At 36.0% G+C, this 16139-nt stretch overlaps 1 protein-coding gene across 2 annotated transcripts in view; it reads right to left on the bottom strand.

The window, feature by feature from the left end:
- Window positions 1–8014, bottom strand: part of LOC131152399 (dihydroxy-acid dehydratase, chloroplastic) — a 73309-nt gene extending 65295 nt beyond the window's left edge. Inside the window, exons 1-2 of one of the 2 annotated variants that reach the window (XR_009135937.1) lie at window positions 7316–8014; window positions 6913–6984 (exon numbers count right to left, since the gene is read on the bottom strand). Coding sequence is in view for 1 of the 2 variants with exons in the window: in XM_058104258.1 (XP_057960241.1) it covers window positions 6913–6984; window positions 7316–7930 (687 nt within the window). In the remaining variant the exon portion in view is untranslated. The remainder of the gene's footprint in view (window positions 1–6912; window positions 6985–7315) is intronic. The other variant, XM_058104258.1, reaches the window with a different exon arrangement.
- Window positions 8015–16139: the final 8125 nt, after the last annotated feature.

A 16139-nucleotide genomic window follows, 5' to 3' on the forward strand; every position in this document is an offset into this window, starting at 1 on the left:
TAAAAGAATTTTTTGATACTTATTAGGTACAAGAGACTTAGGTCTTTGGTATCCTAAAAACACTGGTTTCGAAATGATAAGCTATTCAGATGCCAACTATGCAGGGTGTAAGATTGATAGAAAAAGCACTAGTGACACTTGCCATTTTCTAGGCAAATCACTAGTATCTTGGTTCTCTAAGAAACAAAACTCCATAGCTTTATCCACAGCTGAAGCAAAGCATGTAGCAGCTGGAAGTTGTTGCGCACAAACTCTATACATGAAACAACAACTAAAGGATTATAATTTAGAATACAATACCATTCCAATAAAATGTAATAATACAAGTGCTATTAACATATCCAAAAATCAAATATCACATGAAAGAACAAAACATATTGATATAAGACATCACTTCTTAAGAGATCATGTTCAAAAAGAGGATACATCACTTGAATTTGTGAATACAAATGATCAATGGGCAGATATTTTAACAAAAACCTCTTAGTGAAAAAAGATTTATATCTATACAGAGAGAACTTGAATTAATACATATAAGAGAAGTTGTTTAAGGAAAAAAATGCAAATAAGGAGAGAAGGAATTTTAAAACTAACATGACTTTAGATGACTGACCTTGAAAGTTCAGATATCTGAACACTGTAGCACTCTAAGTTTAGATGACTAAACTAGAATTCAGTCTTCTGACGTGCTACTGACTGTTCAGTTTTCGGGGTTGAAATTCTTCAGACGACTGCAGAAATACTTCAACCTTCTGAAGTCGCGGTGTTTAAATTTTTAATTCCTCAAAAACCTAACTTCAAACTCCTGAGCACTAGTTTATCACTCCTCCGAAGCATCTTCCTCTCTGTCTCCCTCCATTCTCACTCAAAATCTTGTGAATCCAAGGCTCCAAAATCCTACTTTCAAACCATCCTTACGAATTCTCGGGCTTTCTTCACTGGTTACTTCGTGATCTTCACCATGCCACAAACTAAAATCACAGCAAATCGAGGAAAAACCTCAGGAAGAGGCAAGCAAAATATAGAGAAATGGCTTGTTGCTCCCCAAGCTAAGCTACAATATCGAGCCTCTCTTCGATCTGCTGATCCCATCTTAAGTAAGGTCCTCGACACAACGTTCTTTGATGAAGAATTCCCAGAAATCCTTCCTTTGTTTAGAGAAATTGGTTGGTATAATTTTGTCATCTATCAAGCTAAAGGCTCATTTCCGAACCTCATCAAAAAATTTTATGCCAATCTTGAGTCCAATGATGGTATTTTATCAATTGAGGTTAAAGAGCAGAAAATTACTCTCACTCCTGAAATTTTAGCTCCAACTCTGAAAATAACTCCCGGAGAATTTCAATGTCCCACTATATCTCAGTCATGGATTATTGCACAAGACTTTACTCCCGAAGCTTTTCAACCCCTTGTTATGGAACATGAGCTGGTGTATTTTGGGCATCCTCTATACAAACAACTTAATTTCAAAGCCCAAATACTCCATAAAATCATTTCTTACAACATAATTCCTAAAGTTGGTTCATTTGACCACTTATCCTATCTCGAGTGTTTTGTCCTCTGGTGTGTACTAAAAGGTAAGAAATTAGATCTAGCAAGTCTTATCATCAGATGGATGTGGACAAAACTAGAGTCAGCTAGGGTTACTATTCCCTACGGCGGTATCTTAAACCTCCATTTTGCCAAACTCAACATATCAAATACCGGTGAACTATTTGTTAAACGTACACTATATGATCTCTTCAATTTAACCACCTTGAAACAAATGGGTTATGATAAAGGAAATCAAGGTTGGTACCTCAAAACTGGCAAGCCTCACAATGTTCCCGCAGCTGCTCCTTGTCCTCCTCCTGCACAAGAACAGGGTACTCTTCAAGTTACACCTTCCTGGTTTTTATCATATCAAGAAGATTTTGCATCCTTTCGTACTGAAATCAGAACAGGACTTAAAAAACTTCAGGAGAATATATCTTCACTTCAGACCACATGTTCATCTCTAAATCAGCATCTTACTCAACTTGAGAAATATCAAGCTGGAGGTGATCCTATGGCTACCAGTTCAGCATCTAGTAGTGATACTGAGGAAGAGAGAGAAGAGGAAACTGATAAAGAAGAGAAAGCTGCTGAAGCAGGTGATGAAGGAGAGGAAGCTGATGAAGAAGGTGATGACAATGTGGAAGAAGCTGTCAAGGAAGAAGAAGGAACTGCAAGAGAAGGTAAAAACTGAAACCTAGGAAATTTTTAGGCACTCTGATAAGTTTATGCTAGTTATGACTTTCTACTTTTGTGTTTGTACTACCCCTTGTTTTTGAATGATGCAAAAAGGGGAGAGATATTATGTAAGCAAAGATGGTGTTTTGAAACATATGCTATATAATATGTTGTTTTGATATGGATTGCAATATACTTGATACTATATGTTGTTTTGCTATGATGAATTGAATCTATGAATTAACTATGAAATGACTATGAAATACATGCTTGTGTATGAGCTGATCATCATTTTGAACTCACTTTCTTGAAATATGCTTATTGAAAAGGGGAGTTTTTTTAAGGGAACCCTCATCTTAGCCTCTTATTTGTCATCATCAAAAAGGGAGAGATTGTTGGTCTGACATGGTTTTTCAATCTTGTCTTGATGATAACAAATAAAGGATAATTTGACTTGTGTTTGTTCAAGTGATGATGTTTCAGGTTTTAGCATAAAATGGTTCAAAAGCTATAAAGGATCAAAGCACATTAAAGTCTTATTCATACTTAAATAGATCCACAGGAAGCTCAAAGCAACACCAAAATGATCCGAGGAAAAGGAATCTAAAGCTAACTCAAGCCAAAGTCCAAGGAAACACAAAGTGACCATATCATGGAAGACTTCAAGCTTAGAGTATAGGGCTTTAGGAAATGCAATGTGAGTACTTCATATCAGAATATCATAAAGAAATATTCTTGAAGCTCTTTAGGGGTATTATGGACCTTGAAACCTAATGTACAAAACCCTGGAAAATGTTTGAAAGCTAGAGAGCAAGGTATAATTAAAAAGCAAATTGAAAAACTGAGAATTGTCTGTCCAGACTAAGGAGTATCCTCGGACATCTAAAGAGGTATCTTAGAAATCTGAAGATTTGTCTCAGATGTCTGTAGTATTTCTTCAGACGACTAAAGAATTAGTTCAGAAGTCTGAAGAATTAATTTGCAAAACACAGAAAGACAGTATATCCTCAAAAGCCTGAAGTGTAAGTTTAGACGTTTGACCAGGATCTTCAGAAGTCTAAACCTCAAGTTCAGACGTCTGAGCCTGTGTCCAGTTAAATTTTTTCAAAGTATTAAGGAACATCAGAAGATTGAACTCAATTGTTCAGTCGTTTGAACACTGTTAACAGCTATTTTTTTTAAAATGTTTTAAAAGTCAAATTAAAGGTTTCTTGAGCCCCAAATTTTCCAAAAACGTGGGCAATACTCCAAGTAATCTTGGGTTCCACAAAATAACTTTTAGAAGCCTATAAATTTATGGTTTTGCAAGATTAAAAAGCACGGAGAATTGAGAAAATATGAAAAACTGCTGAAATCCTTCTTGCAAAAGCTCTCTCTTGCTCTAACGCTCGCTCAATCCGAATTACTGATATTCTGGAAAGCTGACCTTCAATCTCTAGGTTCCCTTTGCTGATTTCTCATCTAATCAGCTCTTTTGAGAGCATCTCTTGTACACCTTCTCTTAATCTTGTCTTGTAAATTGATTGACGGTTCAGGTGCGTGGATCGTTGGACCGAACGAGGGAATATCGTTTGGAGAGGCGAGCTCTACCCCTAATTAAGGAGTGGTTGTAACGATATTGTTCCGCCCGAAAAAGGAACTAATATAGTGGAATCCTTTGGTGGTTTGCCAAAGGCGAGAACGTAGGCTGGGGATAAGCCGAACCTCGTAAAACTTGGTGTTCTTCTCTCTACTTTACCCTTTACTTTCAGCACAATATTTTTATTTGTAGAATGCATATTGCTGATTGCAGGGCTTAAGTAAAAATTCAGAGAAGACTTTTGATTTTAGAAAGTACGTTTTAATTAACCTTTTGCGGAAACCCACAAGGGAGTACGTTGGTTAATTTGCGGAAATCTTGGTTAAGAGAGCGCATTACAAATCAAAATCAAAACAAGGCTTGCATATAAACACAAAGCAACTACCAAAAGCTTAAAAGCATCAAGTTCTTGAATGATTGATTGATTTTCACATTGTAATTGGTTGGATTGTCTAACTTTCAGTACTTTGTGGTTTGATTTGGTTGTGGTTATAAATTGATTGATTTACTTGCAATCTTGTTGTTACACTAAAACAAGTAAGAAGTTAAAAAGAAATTAAAATTTTTAATTAACTCAATTCACCCCCCCTCTTGGGAACACTATTCTAATTTCATTCACATTCCTCAGAATGTAAATAATCCCACAAGACCTGGGAATCTCATTCCCACCTCCCCCGATGGGTAAGTTTCATGGGAATCCCATTCCCATGGAAGTGCTAGTTTTTGGACCAAATTGCCCTCACTATTTTAGCAGGTTGGAAAAAAACACCCCTACAAGTATTATCACACTATTACCATATTTAAGAAAATAAATTATTAATAAACTGAAAGTAATCATATTATTATCATGTTATGGTATTATAACATAATGGTTAATATTCATACACCATATTACCCTCATTACTTCAGTTAATTAATAATTTAATTGTTGCACTTTTAAATTTATGATTTTTATTAAGTACATTATCTTAGTAGGTTTTTATGTTGAAATTATAATTATTCTTCACATAGTAGTTAAGCATATGTTAAGGGTATAATGGTCAACTTCTTGAAATGCTGACTAGGATCCCCACATTGAACCAAACATGGAGATGGGAATCTTGTGTACATTCCTAGGAATCTTACAACGCGAACCATATAAAGTTACTGTAAAAGATCTGATCTAACGCCATGTCTGTCTCAATGATGGCCACAGCATCATGAGAACTCCCAGCTTTACTGCTAGGGTCAACTCCTCCTTCAAATATGAAAGTGAGCTTATTACTCTTTCAGAACCTATTTGTTTTAAAACATTAAAAGCCCCTTCTCAATGGGATTTATCTACCAATCCAGTCAACCAAAAAGAGATACAGGGTAACCTTAAATTCTTTCAGCATGATCTTTCAAATGCAAAAAAGATTCATTACGGTAATTTTCGCCAAGATTCATTACTGCTACAATGCCTCTTCCTAGAATTATCGCCATCTTCCATTCTATTAATCTGGTCACCAAAAGAATCATGGAGAAACACCGTGGCTGCAAAACTGAACATATTCTCTAAGAAGATCCTCATAAGATAACTTTTTTTCTGAATATATAATCACCCAAATACCAATGAATCTATTCCTCAGAGTGGCGTCATTATGCCCATCTTCCTTAGATTTCTCCACCATTGCATCCACTGTCCGAATACAACAAATAGTCCTCCCTGGAATCGTCAAATCACTACCCACCAATCCTTGAACTGCCACAGCCTCCACCCCACCAGTGATTATCAGAGACTGTTTCCAGCCTTGATTCAAGACCCTTTTGCATCAATTAAAATTGCCTTTGAAATAATACAATAACCTCAATGGGGTTGTATGGCCAATTTGCCCTATCCATGCGCACCCAAGGGGTAACTGTTTTAATAAACAAAAAACTGGCTAGCTCAGTAACCGCCCATTTGAAGACCTTGTCCTTGAAACACACAGCAGAGAAACCACATGTTGAGGAACCCTATGATACTCCATACCAAACCTTTCATGAAATTGAAAGCCTTTCTCTCAACCAGCATCCTTACAAAGGCATAATCATTAAAAATAATCTAAGCAGTTGCCAAAAAAAAATCAAGGAACAACTGCATGTTCATTATATCATCAACACTTCTTTTTCGCATTTAGCCATTCATTGTGAAACAAAGTAGTAATTCAGCATCTACATGACATGTGTATATGCTAAAGCTCAAGCTGTGCAGGATAATAATGATGTGCCTACTTAGCCTATAGCGATCGCCAATTCCAAATGCAATGCAACCCTTTTTCCTCTATATTTGATCCCTAACTTACATCAAAATTTGTCAAAAGATAGTCACTTGACTAGACAAAATACAGGGGGTAAAAAAAGCTCGAATTAGGGCATAATGATGTAGCGGAAGCAAAGTAAATGAAAGCACCCTACTTCATTTCTTGGAAGAAATATTTGAACAAGTTGAGAGTGGTCCCTCTACATTGAGCATCCTCTTCTTTTACTTGACAGCCTCTTTTTTTTCTTTTTTTCTTTTTTGAAGTAGCATAAAATAGCTAGGAATAGTAAGAGAAACACTTTCTCTCATAATAGTGAGCGAAATACCTTTTCTCCTTTGACATGGGATAAACATTATATATTTCTATTTTACTAGGTTATTTTTTAAGAATTTGGCCATTAATAGTCCAAACTAGAAGATCAAATGACTTCTGTGTCTTAAAAAATAAGAAATTTCACAATAACATGACCAAAATCAGTTTAAATTATCTTCACAAAATGCAAAGATTGACAATTACAAATCATCTAATATTGCAAGGTCAATTTTATTACATTGTGGAAAAGCATCAATACTGAAGCATTTTCCCATATTCATTTTTTAAGAAAAATAAAGGAGTCAGAACCTTGGGCAAGGATACTCATAATCCAAAGCATTTCTCTCGATGTTTAAAAAAGGGCTCACGTTGAATCCTCCACTGAGAGCCATATGCTCCTCGTAATATTTCTTAAAACAACCTCCAAATTGTTAACACAAAAATTTAATGGCAGAAATGGTAAGTTTAGGGTCAAATCACATATTTTGTACAAAATAAACGAAGTTCCAAATAGCGCATCTGTAGCAAAGGCATTAGCAATCTCACCTTAATAGCTCCACCATATACCATAATACTTGGTCGGTTGAGCCGTCCCATTGCCATAATTGTACCTGGCATCTGTGAACAACACTAGGTTAGATTCAAAAGCATAGAAATCAGCAGCTCAGACAGTTCACAAAGCCACGTATACCTAGTCAAAGAAAAATCAGAAAAAGAATGCTAGAGCTCAAACTACTCGCACAAAATAATAACCAAGATAGAAAAAAAAAATCAAAAACAGCAGGAGAAGCCAAGCAAGCTCCACAACCACAAATACACATTAGAGAAAAATATGGGCAGATAAAAATATAATATAGGTAAAAAAAATAAAAAAACAGAGCACATTATTTTGAATAGCACAGATGCCCATTGAGAAATAAGGAGGGTTGAACACAAACCAAGAGCGTACATTTTTGTCACAGCCAGGGATAGAGATGTTCCCATCGTACCACTGAGCAGACATGACGGTCTCAATACTATCAGCAATTAAATCCCGAGACTGCAAGCTATAGCACATGCCTCTAGTGCCCATTGAAATGGCATCACTGACCCCAATGGTGTTGAACCTAAACCCCACCATGCCAGCTTCCCTCACCCCCTCCTTCACGGCCTCCCCAAGCCTCAACAGGTGCATATTACAAGTATTTCCCTCGTACCACACCGAGGATATGCCGATCTGGGGCTTGTGCATGTCGTCATCCGATAGACCCACGCCGTAGAGGATCGCCTGCGACCCACCTTGAGACTTCGGCTCCGTGACTTGAGAGCTGTACTTGTTGAGCTTGTGTAGTGGCTGATTGGACGGTGGGGAATCTATCGCCACAGGTTGTGAGTGTAGCTGCTGGACTGTATCTGTTGAAGAAGAGGAGGACGACGACGACGAAGATGTGGCTTTGAGAGAGAAGGGGCGTTTGACGAGGTGGGGCCCTTGAGAAGGAACCATGGGTATGAAGACCGAGGTGGTGGCGGTGGTGGCGCCAGCGCCGGCGGCGCAGGGAGGTGGTGTTAGCAGAGTGACTTGCATTGCGGCGGCGCAAGTGGTGATGATGTCGTTGAATTTTGAAGAAGGGTTTTAGGGTGTTAAATAAATAATCTGTATTATTTCATTAATTAAACTTATCTTTACGATGATATTTATACTGATATTTATACTAAGTATATGAAATGAAAAATACAACTGAAATAATAACTAACAAATTAACAACTAAACAACCTAATAGATTAACAATTCTAATACGCCCCCTCAAGATGGAGATGGTGAATAAAGATTTCACATCCCTATCTTGCCGTAAAAAGATGATGAAAACAAAAAAAAAAACTTTATTAATGTGAAGCATGACAGCAGCAGAGAAGGCAACGACGACGGAGACGATCCGTAGGAGAAGATGCCGATGCATAAAGCAGGCGAGACGTGCTGGCGAACATGAAAATTGATGCGAAATGAAGACCAAAAATATGGCCCAAAATGAAAGAAAAGCCTGTAAAAATTTCCTTCAAAATCAAGAAATTCCAAAAGATCAACTGTCTCTGAAAATGAGTGATGAAACACAGTATAACCGGAGCGGGAATGGCTGACCAGCAGATCAGACCCAATACGAGTGAGCCGGAGACGAGACGAAGACGACGACACAGACTAGCAGATCAAACCAGAGATAGAGTGGAGAGCTGCAAAGTCACTTTGAAGTGCGAAGCTCCTAACCGGCAATCACGGGAATCAACTTCAATTGAGATAATGAAACAGCAGATATGGATCAACTTCAATTGAGATAATGGAACAGTAGATATGGAAGGGATTTCCTGAAGACCTGTTCCAGAATTCCAACTCATTTATTTTTTTTTTTAACTAATAGCAACAAAAAAATTCCTGCTCAACAATCAGAGATAAAACAAAATTTCATCCAAACTTCAAAGAAAAACCCGAACAAGACCAAGAAGCCGATGCTTGGTTCATTGGATTCACCCTTGTAATTGGGTTCACGAAAGTATATCCACAAACTGTTGGAGGCTTGCAACACCCAAACTAAAGAGGCGAAATTCGGGCGACGAAGAACTAATCAATGGTGACATACTCCTAGCCGAGCTTGACGCAAACCGCGAGATAGGTCTTGATCTTGTTACAATTGTCGGAGCATTGTGAATCACCAACTCCTTTGTGTCATTCTTTCGAACACTTGGAGCACACACAAGAAATGAAACCATACTAAACAATATTCCCAAAATTCCAGAGCAGAATATGGGAGAAAGAATCATCAGCAATTTTCCAAGTAATAAAAACTTGAAGAAAGAAATGAAGAAAATTCAAAAGTAGAATTTTAAAGTATTCCAGTAGAATTTTAGAGTAGGATATGTAGCATTCCATAGCAGAATTTTAGAGTAGGATATGCAGCATTCCATAGTAGAATTTTAGAGTAGGATATGCAGCATTCCATAGTAGAATTTTAGAGTAGGATATGCAGCATTGCAGAGTATAAAATTCCAAAGCATAAAATTCCAGAGCAGAAGTTTAGAGCAGAAAATTCCCAAAATTCTAGAGCAGAATATGGGAGAATGAAAAGAAAAAAAAAATGCATGCGGAAGCAAGAATCAGAAAAGCAGAAAATCCGAGGAGGGGAAGGGACACAATCACCAACAGGGGAAAGAAGAAACCAACGAAGCGAAAACGAAATGAGAAATGCCCAAACAAAGAAAACAAGAATAGAAAATCGTTGAGATAGGCAATTTCAAATCTCGCAAAATACAGAAGGCCTCGCCCATCCGACTCTTCGGCACCTCTAGAGCAACAAAGCAGTAAGGAATCCACGATTCTGGGTGAACTATGGTTTCGATAACTCGGTTTCAGAGGCATTGTCTGCAACAAAGCCACGGTGACTGCCCAACACAAGAACGATGAACTGGGGTTCCAAGAACCCGGTTTCAGAGGCATCATCAAGAAGCTTCAACATGAGGAGTGATCTTGATCGTGAATGGGAACCCATGAATCTTGATTGCGAGAACGATTTACTTGCTCTTCAAATGCTAGAAGTTGAACTTGAAGTCATCACCGCTGGTGGCGACAACATTGACGGAATCTGGAGCTGCGAACATGGCAAACGCGAGGGATTGCAGTAAGAAGAGATCGAAAAGCCTGAGGAGATTAAGAGAGCGTCAGAGTGGAGCGAAGAGTGCTCTGAGAGGCGAGATCGCAAGAGGAACTCTTTGCAGGGAATAGCAGAAGAACTCTGAGAGAGAGAGAGAGAGAGAGAGAGAGGAAGTTAAATGCTCTAATACTATGTTAAATAAATAATCTGTATTATTTCATTAATTAAAGTTATCTTTACAATGATATTTATACTAGTATATGAAATGAAAAATACAACTGAAATAATAACTAACAAATTAACAACTAAACTACCTAACAGATTAACAATTCTAATAGAAGGTATAAATGGGGTTTTTGTAAGCGAGAAGGGGGTTTATTGGACCTGGTTCAGACGGAGGGGAGGTGATCTTGTTTTGGGCCGCCACTTTGTAATTTTGGAAATTAATAGACAATTTTCTGAACGTTATAATCTTATGGACGTTAATTGTAAAAAATAATTTAAGTTATAAACATCATGATTTTTCAGAAACTAAAAATTTGTGAAACCCATAAAAATCAAGTGAATCAAAATAATTTGATTGATTTGGTTCAATTTGGTTCTCATTTGAGTAAGTTCAATTCAATTTTTTTTTTCCAATAATGTTTTAGTTCGATTTCAATTTTGTCCGAAATGGAATCAAAAGAAATTAAAATTGTTTGCGTATGAGTAAAAGTTGTAACGAGTCAAAAATAGTTATACTTATTAGGGTTATGATCCTAAAAATAATTGATTAATTAATTAAATGATAATAATTATTAATTAAATAATATAATATAATATATTTATATCTATATATATGTAAGAAATCAATCTCCTTGAACATTCATGAAGATTGAATTTCAATCTTTCAATGTCCATCCCCACTCTTTGTATCTCTCACCCTCTCTCTCTCTCTCCTCAACTCCTTTCTCTCTCCTTAATTTTTTCGGCGAATTGTATAACGATTGAAGAACAGAAAATACTCTTGGGTTCCAAATTCGATCATCAACATTTTAATCAGAGTGAAATCGTTATTTGAAAATCTTAGGCACCATTCTAAGATTAAGGTAAGAGGAATAAATTATGTCAGATATTTTTTTAAATTTAACTGATTAAACTATTATATGTGGTTACAAAAATTGATATATATATATATATATATATATAAAAGTTTTCTGGGTATTCGAATATATGGAAATTGGATTTTGGATTATTATTATTATTATTATGAGTTGATTAACCGTTTCAATTGAAAAATATAATTATATGGATATTATGCTGATTTTAATATGAGTATATGAGATTAATTAAAGTGTGAATTAAAGTATGAATTATTGTGTAAAATGTGTGGCATGAGATTAATCCAATTTATTGTATTTTATTCAACTTGTTGAGATGTTCATGGTTTGGTACTAGTTATAGTAAGATTATGTGAAGTGGTATTTTATTACATATTTAAGGAAGGAATTACGTTTAGTTATATACTAGTTTTTCTGGAAGTGTTGAAAAGGGGTTGTAATATGACGTTAGCAGTGAAATGAGGAGGTCGTTATATTGTCTATCATGTATATTGCAATATAACGTTGGTAGTGAAATGAGAAGGTTGTTATATTGTTTTATACGTAGGCATGTTCCAAGAAATGAGGAGATAGTTATATTATTTTATATGTAAACATGAACCACAGGATTAAATGTTATTTATATGTAATACACTAAAACTCATTGGTCACACACTGATAATAATTTATTCCTTCTTACTAAGAGGTGTCTCACCCTAATGATTATCCAATATTTTTCAAATGCCCTATGGAGTATGATAGTAATCAGAGTAGCGCAGTGGAAGCATGAGTGGGACTAGATAGAGAGGTTTATATTTATTGTAATACCCCAACCTCGAAATGTCTGGGATATTTATTTTTTACTATTGATTTACAGCGGAAGTAAATAAACTCAATTATTATTAAACCAAAGCGCTAATCATCCATATTACAATCATTTATTTCAAAAAAAGAAAAATTACATAAACATAAATATCTGACATCATACTAATATTTCTAATCAAATTTTATATTTCTATTATATTCCCACCCGCATGCTTGCTATGTCTGATTTCCGATATGTCCTTCAGAGTTATCTGCAATGTAAAATATGATTGGGGGTGAGATGACACTCAGTAAGTAAATAAGATTATTGTTAGTGTGTGACCAAAATGAGCTTTTAAAATTTCTTAAAATAATATTTAATACTATAACTTCAAAATTGCTTCTAAAATAATTGTAAATTTAAAAATTTCTACATAAAACTTTTACTATCAACTATAACAGTAAAATTTAATAACCATATACTGTGACTGTTAAATTTAACTTTTAACTTTAAAACTGTAAAAATATTTAATTATTTACATATATATACTTTTCCATATATGTTTCCTTTAGATCGTTATTTAGGCACAAGAATGACCCTTTTCACATATACTTTTACATCAAACCATCAATAACTCTATACACGTAATTAAATATATATAAACATATATTGTGAAAACCATCTTTAGGCCTGTTTGTCGTAAGTCATGTTTACCCCCATGACTGGGTTGTGCGGTCTGAAAACTAAACTTAGCTGGCTGGCCGATTAAACTAAATCAACGTACGTAAACATTAAGTGAGATTTTTCTTATTAAGTCCTAGTCCGGAACCAGGTGTGCATTCAGGAGAAATCCACTAACATAAATAACCACTCTGTAAACAGTGTGAGTGTACTTTGATCCATTTAAACTTTAAGCTGAGGTACCGAGCATTTGTAACTTTGAACTTTCGTTGCCATAAGGGGTTTTAAAATCATCTTATTATAATTTATGCAATTTAAAATAATAGCGTGAAAATCTCATCTTTACTCATATTTTCATAAATACATGCAACATAGAAATAAACTTATGCCACATAATTTTTGTGTTAAAAATATTTATTTATTTATTTTTTAATAGAAAGAAATGCTGAAAATTATCCGATTGGATTAGAATATTTCTTAACCCAAAAATAAATGTAAGAATTTTAAAATTAAAACTAGTATAATTAAATATGCGTAAAAATAAACTCAGGGGAATTTTACGAAACTAAGTAACATAAATGAAATTTACTTACAAATAAACTCGGGTATAAATTTTAAATGAAAATCTAACATAATCTAATTTACTTACCTCTTCTTTTATCTTGTGCTACGAACACAGTAACTATCTCTAAGAAATGAGATCAGAAAGAGTGGGTGAGTGAGAACTTGCTCAAAAATTCTTTCTCCACCTCAAATTCTTTCACTCACTAATTTTTCTATTCCTTTTAAAATTTTGGTGAAAAATGAAAGTTGAGAGCTTCCTATTTATAGGAAAATTTTAGGGAGTAAGTGGAATTTGTTAAAGTGTGGGGAGAGGGGTGAAATTATAATTTTTTTAAAATTAAAGAATGGGCAAGGGATGGGCTAGGTACGGGCTGAGTATAGGATGGAGATGGAGGCCATGTGGGAGTGTTTGCCACCATTCCCATTAAATAAATTTTTAATTAATTACTTACTTAATTAATTATTTTATTATTTTCTTTTTTTAAAATCATTATTATTACTTTTAAGCCATGTTTTAGTATTTATTTTTATTTTTTTAAAAAATAATTAAATTTGAATTTCTAAAACTCAAGTAGGCCTCACATGGTCTTATGGGCCCCACACAACTTCGAGACCCTACCTAACTCTAATAGTCCTTATACGATTTTATGAGCCCTACATAACTGTGGGACTTATGTGAATCTCACACGACTTCGGGACTCATGTGGGCCCTATATATGATACCTATATTATTATTATCTTGCTATGTATTTCTATAAATTATGCCTGTCAAAATACTATTTTATGTATATGTACTTATTTACGTATATAAACAGTGTCTATCTTGTTTATCCTATGAAATTCCATTTTGACGAGGCCGACCTCCAGGGAGCGACTGAGTCGCAATGGTCTCTAAACACTCGCTAAGACAAGGTCTTTCTTAGGCATCAAACATGGAATCAAGGATCCTACAGAAAAACACTTCTGTATTGATATTAACTTAATGACCACTTTTATTATTTTATTATTATTGTGTTTTAATCGTATATATATTTTTGGGTCATCACATTTATTGTTAATTTTGTTATTCTGGTTTATCTTGAAATTCCCAAGGATGTATTAAATTAATATTAAAGATATTATTGATATTTTATTTATGTTTTGATGAGTTGGGAACTTCATTGAGATACTAGGATGGATTTATTGTTATATTGGATATTTTAGTTACTCTGAGAATATGCTTGGAGATCTTCTGTTGTGTAATTATATGGTATTAGAGATTTATTTAGAATAACACTCCGGATCCCCAATTTCGGGTTCGGGGTGTCACAAGAACCCAAGCCCAACCCAAGTCCATGTCCAAGTCCATTCCTAGTCTAGTGGTCCTTAGGACCATAACACTTAGCCCAATTCTTAAGGCCTTGTTTAGGGATGGCAAAATGAGTCAAAGTCCTACCTTGAACACTACATCCTTTACCACACCCGGGGGTTTCTTTATGGAGCGATCAACAAGACACAATGTGACTAGGGTGGACTGCAACTCTCCTAAGTTAAGTTTCTGGTAAGCCGAGTACGAAAGGATGTTCACGCTTGCCCCTATATCTAAAAGAGTCCCATTAATGGTGTAACTGCCAATTACACACAAAATAATGGGTGAGCCAAGGTTTTTTAGTTTAGGAACGAGGTGCCCTAATGTCAATGAGCTCGTGCGCTCAACCCGTTTTACTAATCTATCCATATGCACCCTCGACTCGTGCTCTTGCGTGTACAAGTCCTTAAGGAACTCAGTGTACGTAGGCATTTTCTTGATATCATTTAGGAGAGGCTTGTTGACCTTCACTTATTTAAATATGTCCTAGATGGACTCAGTGGAAGTCTCCTTCCTAAACAAAGAAGGTGCAAGAGAAGCTACAGGGGATGATGTTGGAGAGGCATGAAATACCCTATAAGGGGCATAATGAGGAATGGTTCCTCCAATGACAGGTGTGGGAGTGGAGAGTTTATGTATTAAACTAGAGGAGGATAGGGTGCAAGAATCAACGTTGGGTTTTTCCCTATTTTCTTTCTCACCCTTGCCCTCGCTCAACTATTCCTCTACCTTATTGTCTGTCATCCTGCCACTATTGAGAGTAGTCACCGCTTAAGCTTGCTTGTGAAATGACGAGGGATCAGCGCCCAATTCACATTCCATCCTGTATTGTCCCTTGAGTTCACTAAGGGCTGATTCAGTAATTTGCCCTCATCTCTCGGACTCAAGGTAGCAGCTAGTTACCCCATGGTGGCTTCTAGCCTTGCGATAGATTAGGAGTGAGAGTGAAGAAGTTGTCGATCTAATTAGCAGTCAACCTCAATGGTCTAGAGTGCTTTCAGCACCGTCTCCTAAAATGTATCGTACTTGGGTCAAGGAGGAGGTGGCTGCTGAAATGATGATGGTTTGGGGCCAAATGTGGAATGATTTTTAGAGTTATTGAATAGGCAAGAAGGTTGAGCATCAGGGGCATGTGGAGGTCTTCGGGATTGAAAACCCGGAGTTTGTGCCCTCCAGAAGTTAGGATATTGTCTCCACACAGGGTTATACGTATTAGAGTAGGGGTCATTTGATGATCTATTGTACCAATTATGGGTAAAGTTAACTTCTTCCTACACAAGCCTAGGTTGGGATGGCGCATATGAGCAATTGTAGCTAGAATGGAAAGGGTTAGAACAAATTGCACGCACTTATGCACAGGCCTTTGATTGTTGTTGCTGTCTTAAGGACAAGCACTGATCTAGCTTTTTCAATATGGTGTGCAGAGTGGGTGCTAGGTCATGGTCTGTGGTCAACTAATAAACTCCCTTGGGTTTGGAGGTGGATGGGTTGGGGGTGGGTTGGGGGGTCTACGAGTAGCAATGGTGTGTTGTTGAGAATTCTCAGCTAGGTTCTTAAAGAGAACTCATGTCTCATTCTCATGTTTTGTGAGGAAAGTACTTCCGCATGATGCATCAACCATCGACCTATCTCTCTCAACTAACCCTTTATAAAAGGTTTAGATTAATTGCCACTTTGGG

The sequence above is a fragment of the Malania oleifera genome, chromosome 3, assembly GCF_029873635.1.
Source record: "Malania oleifera isolate guangnan ecotype guangnan chromosome 3, ASM2987363v1, whole genome shotgun sequence".
Lineage (NCBI taxonomy): Eukaryota > Viridiplantae > Streptophyta > Magnoliopsida > Santalales > Ximeniaceae > Malania > Malania oleifera.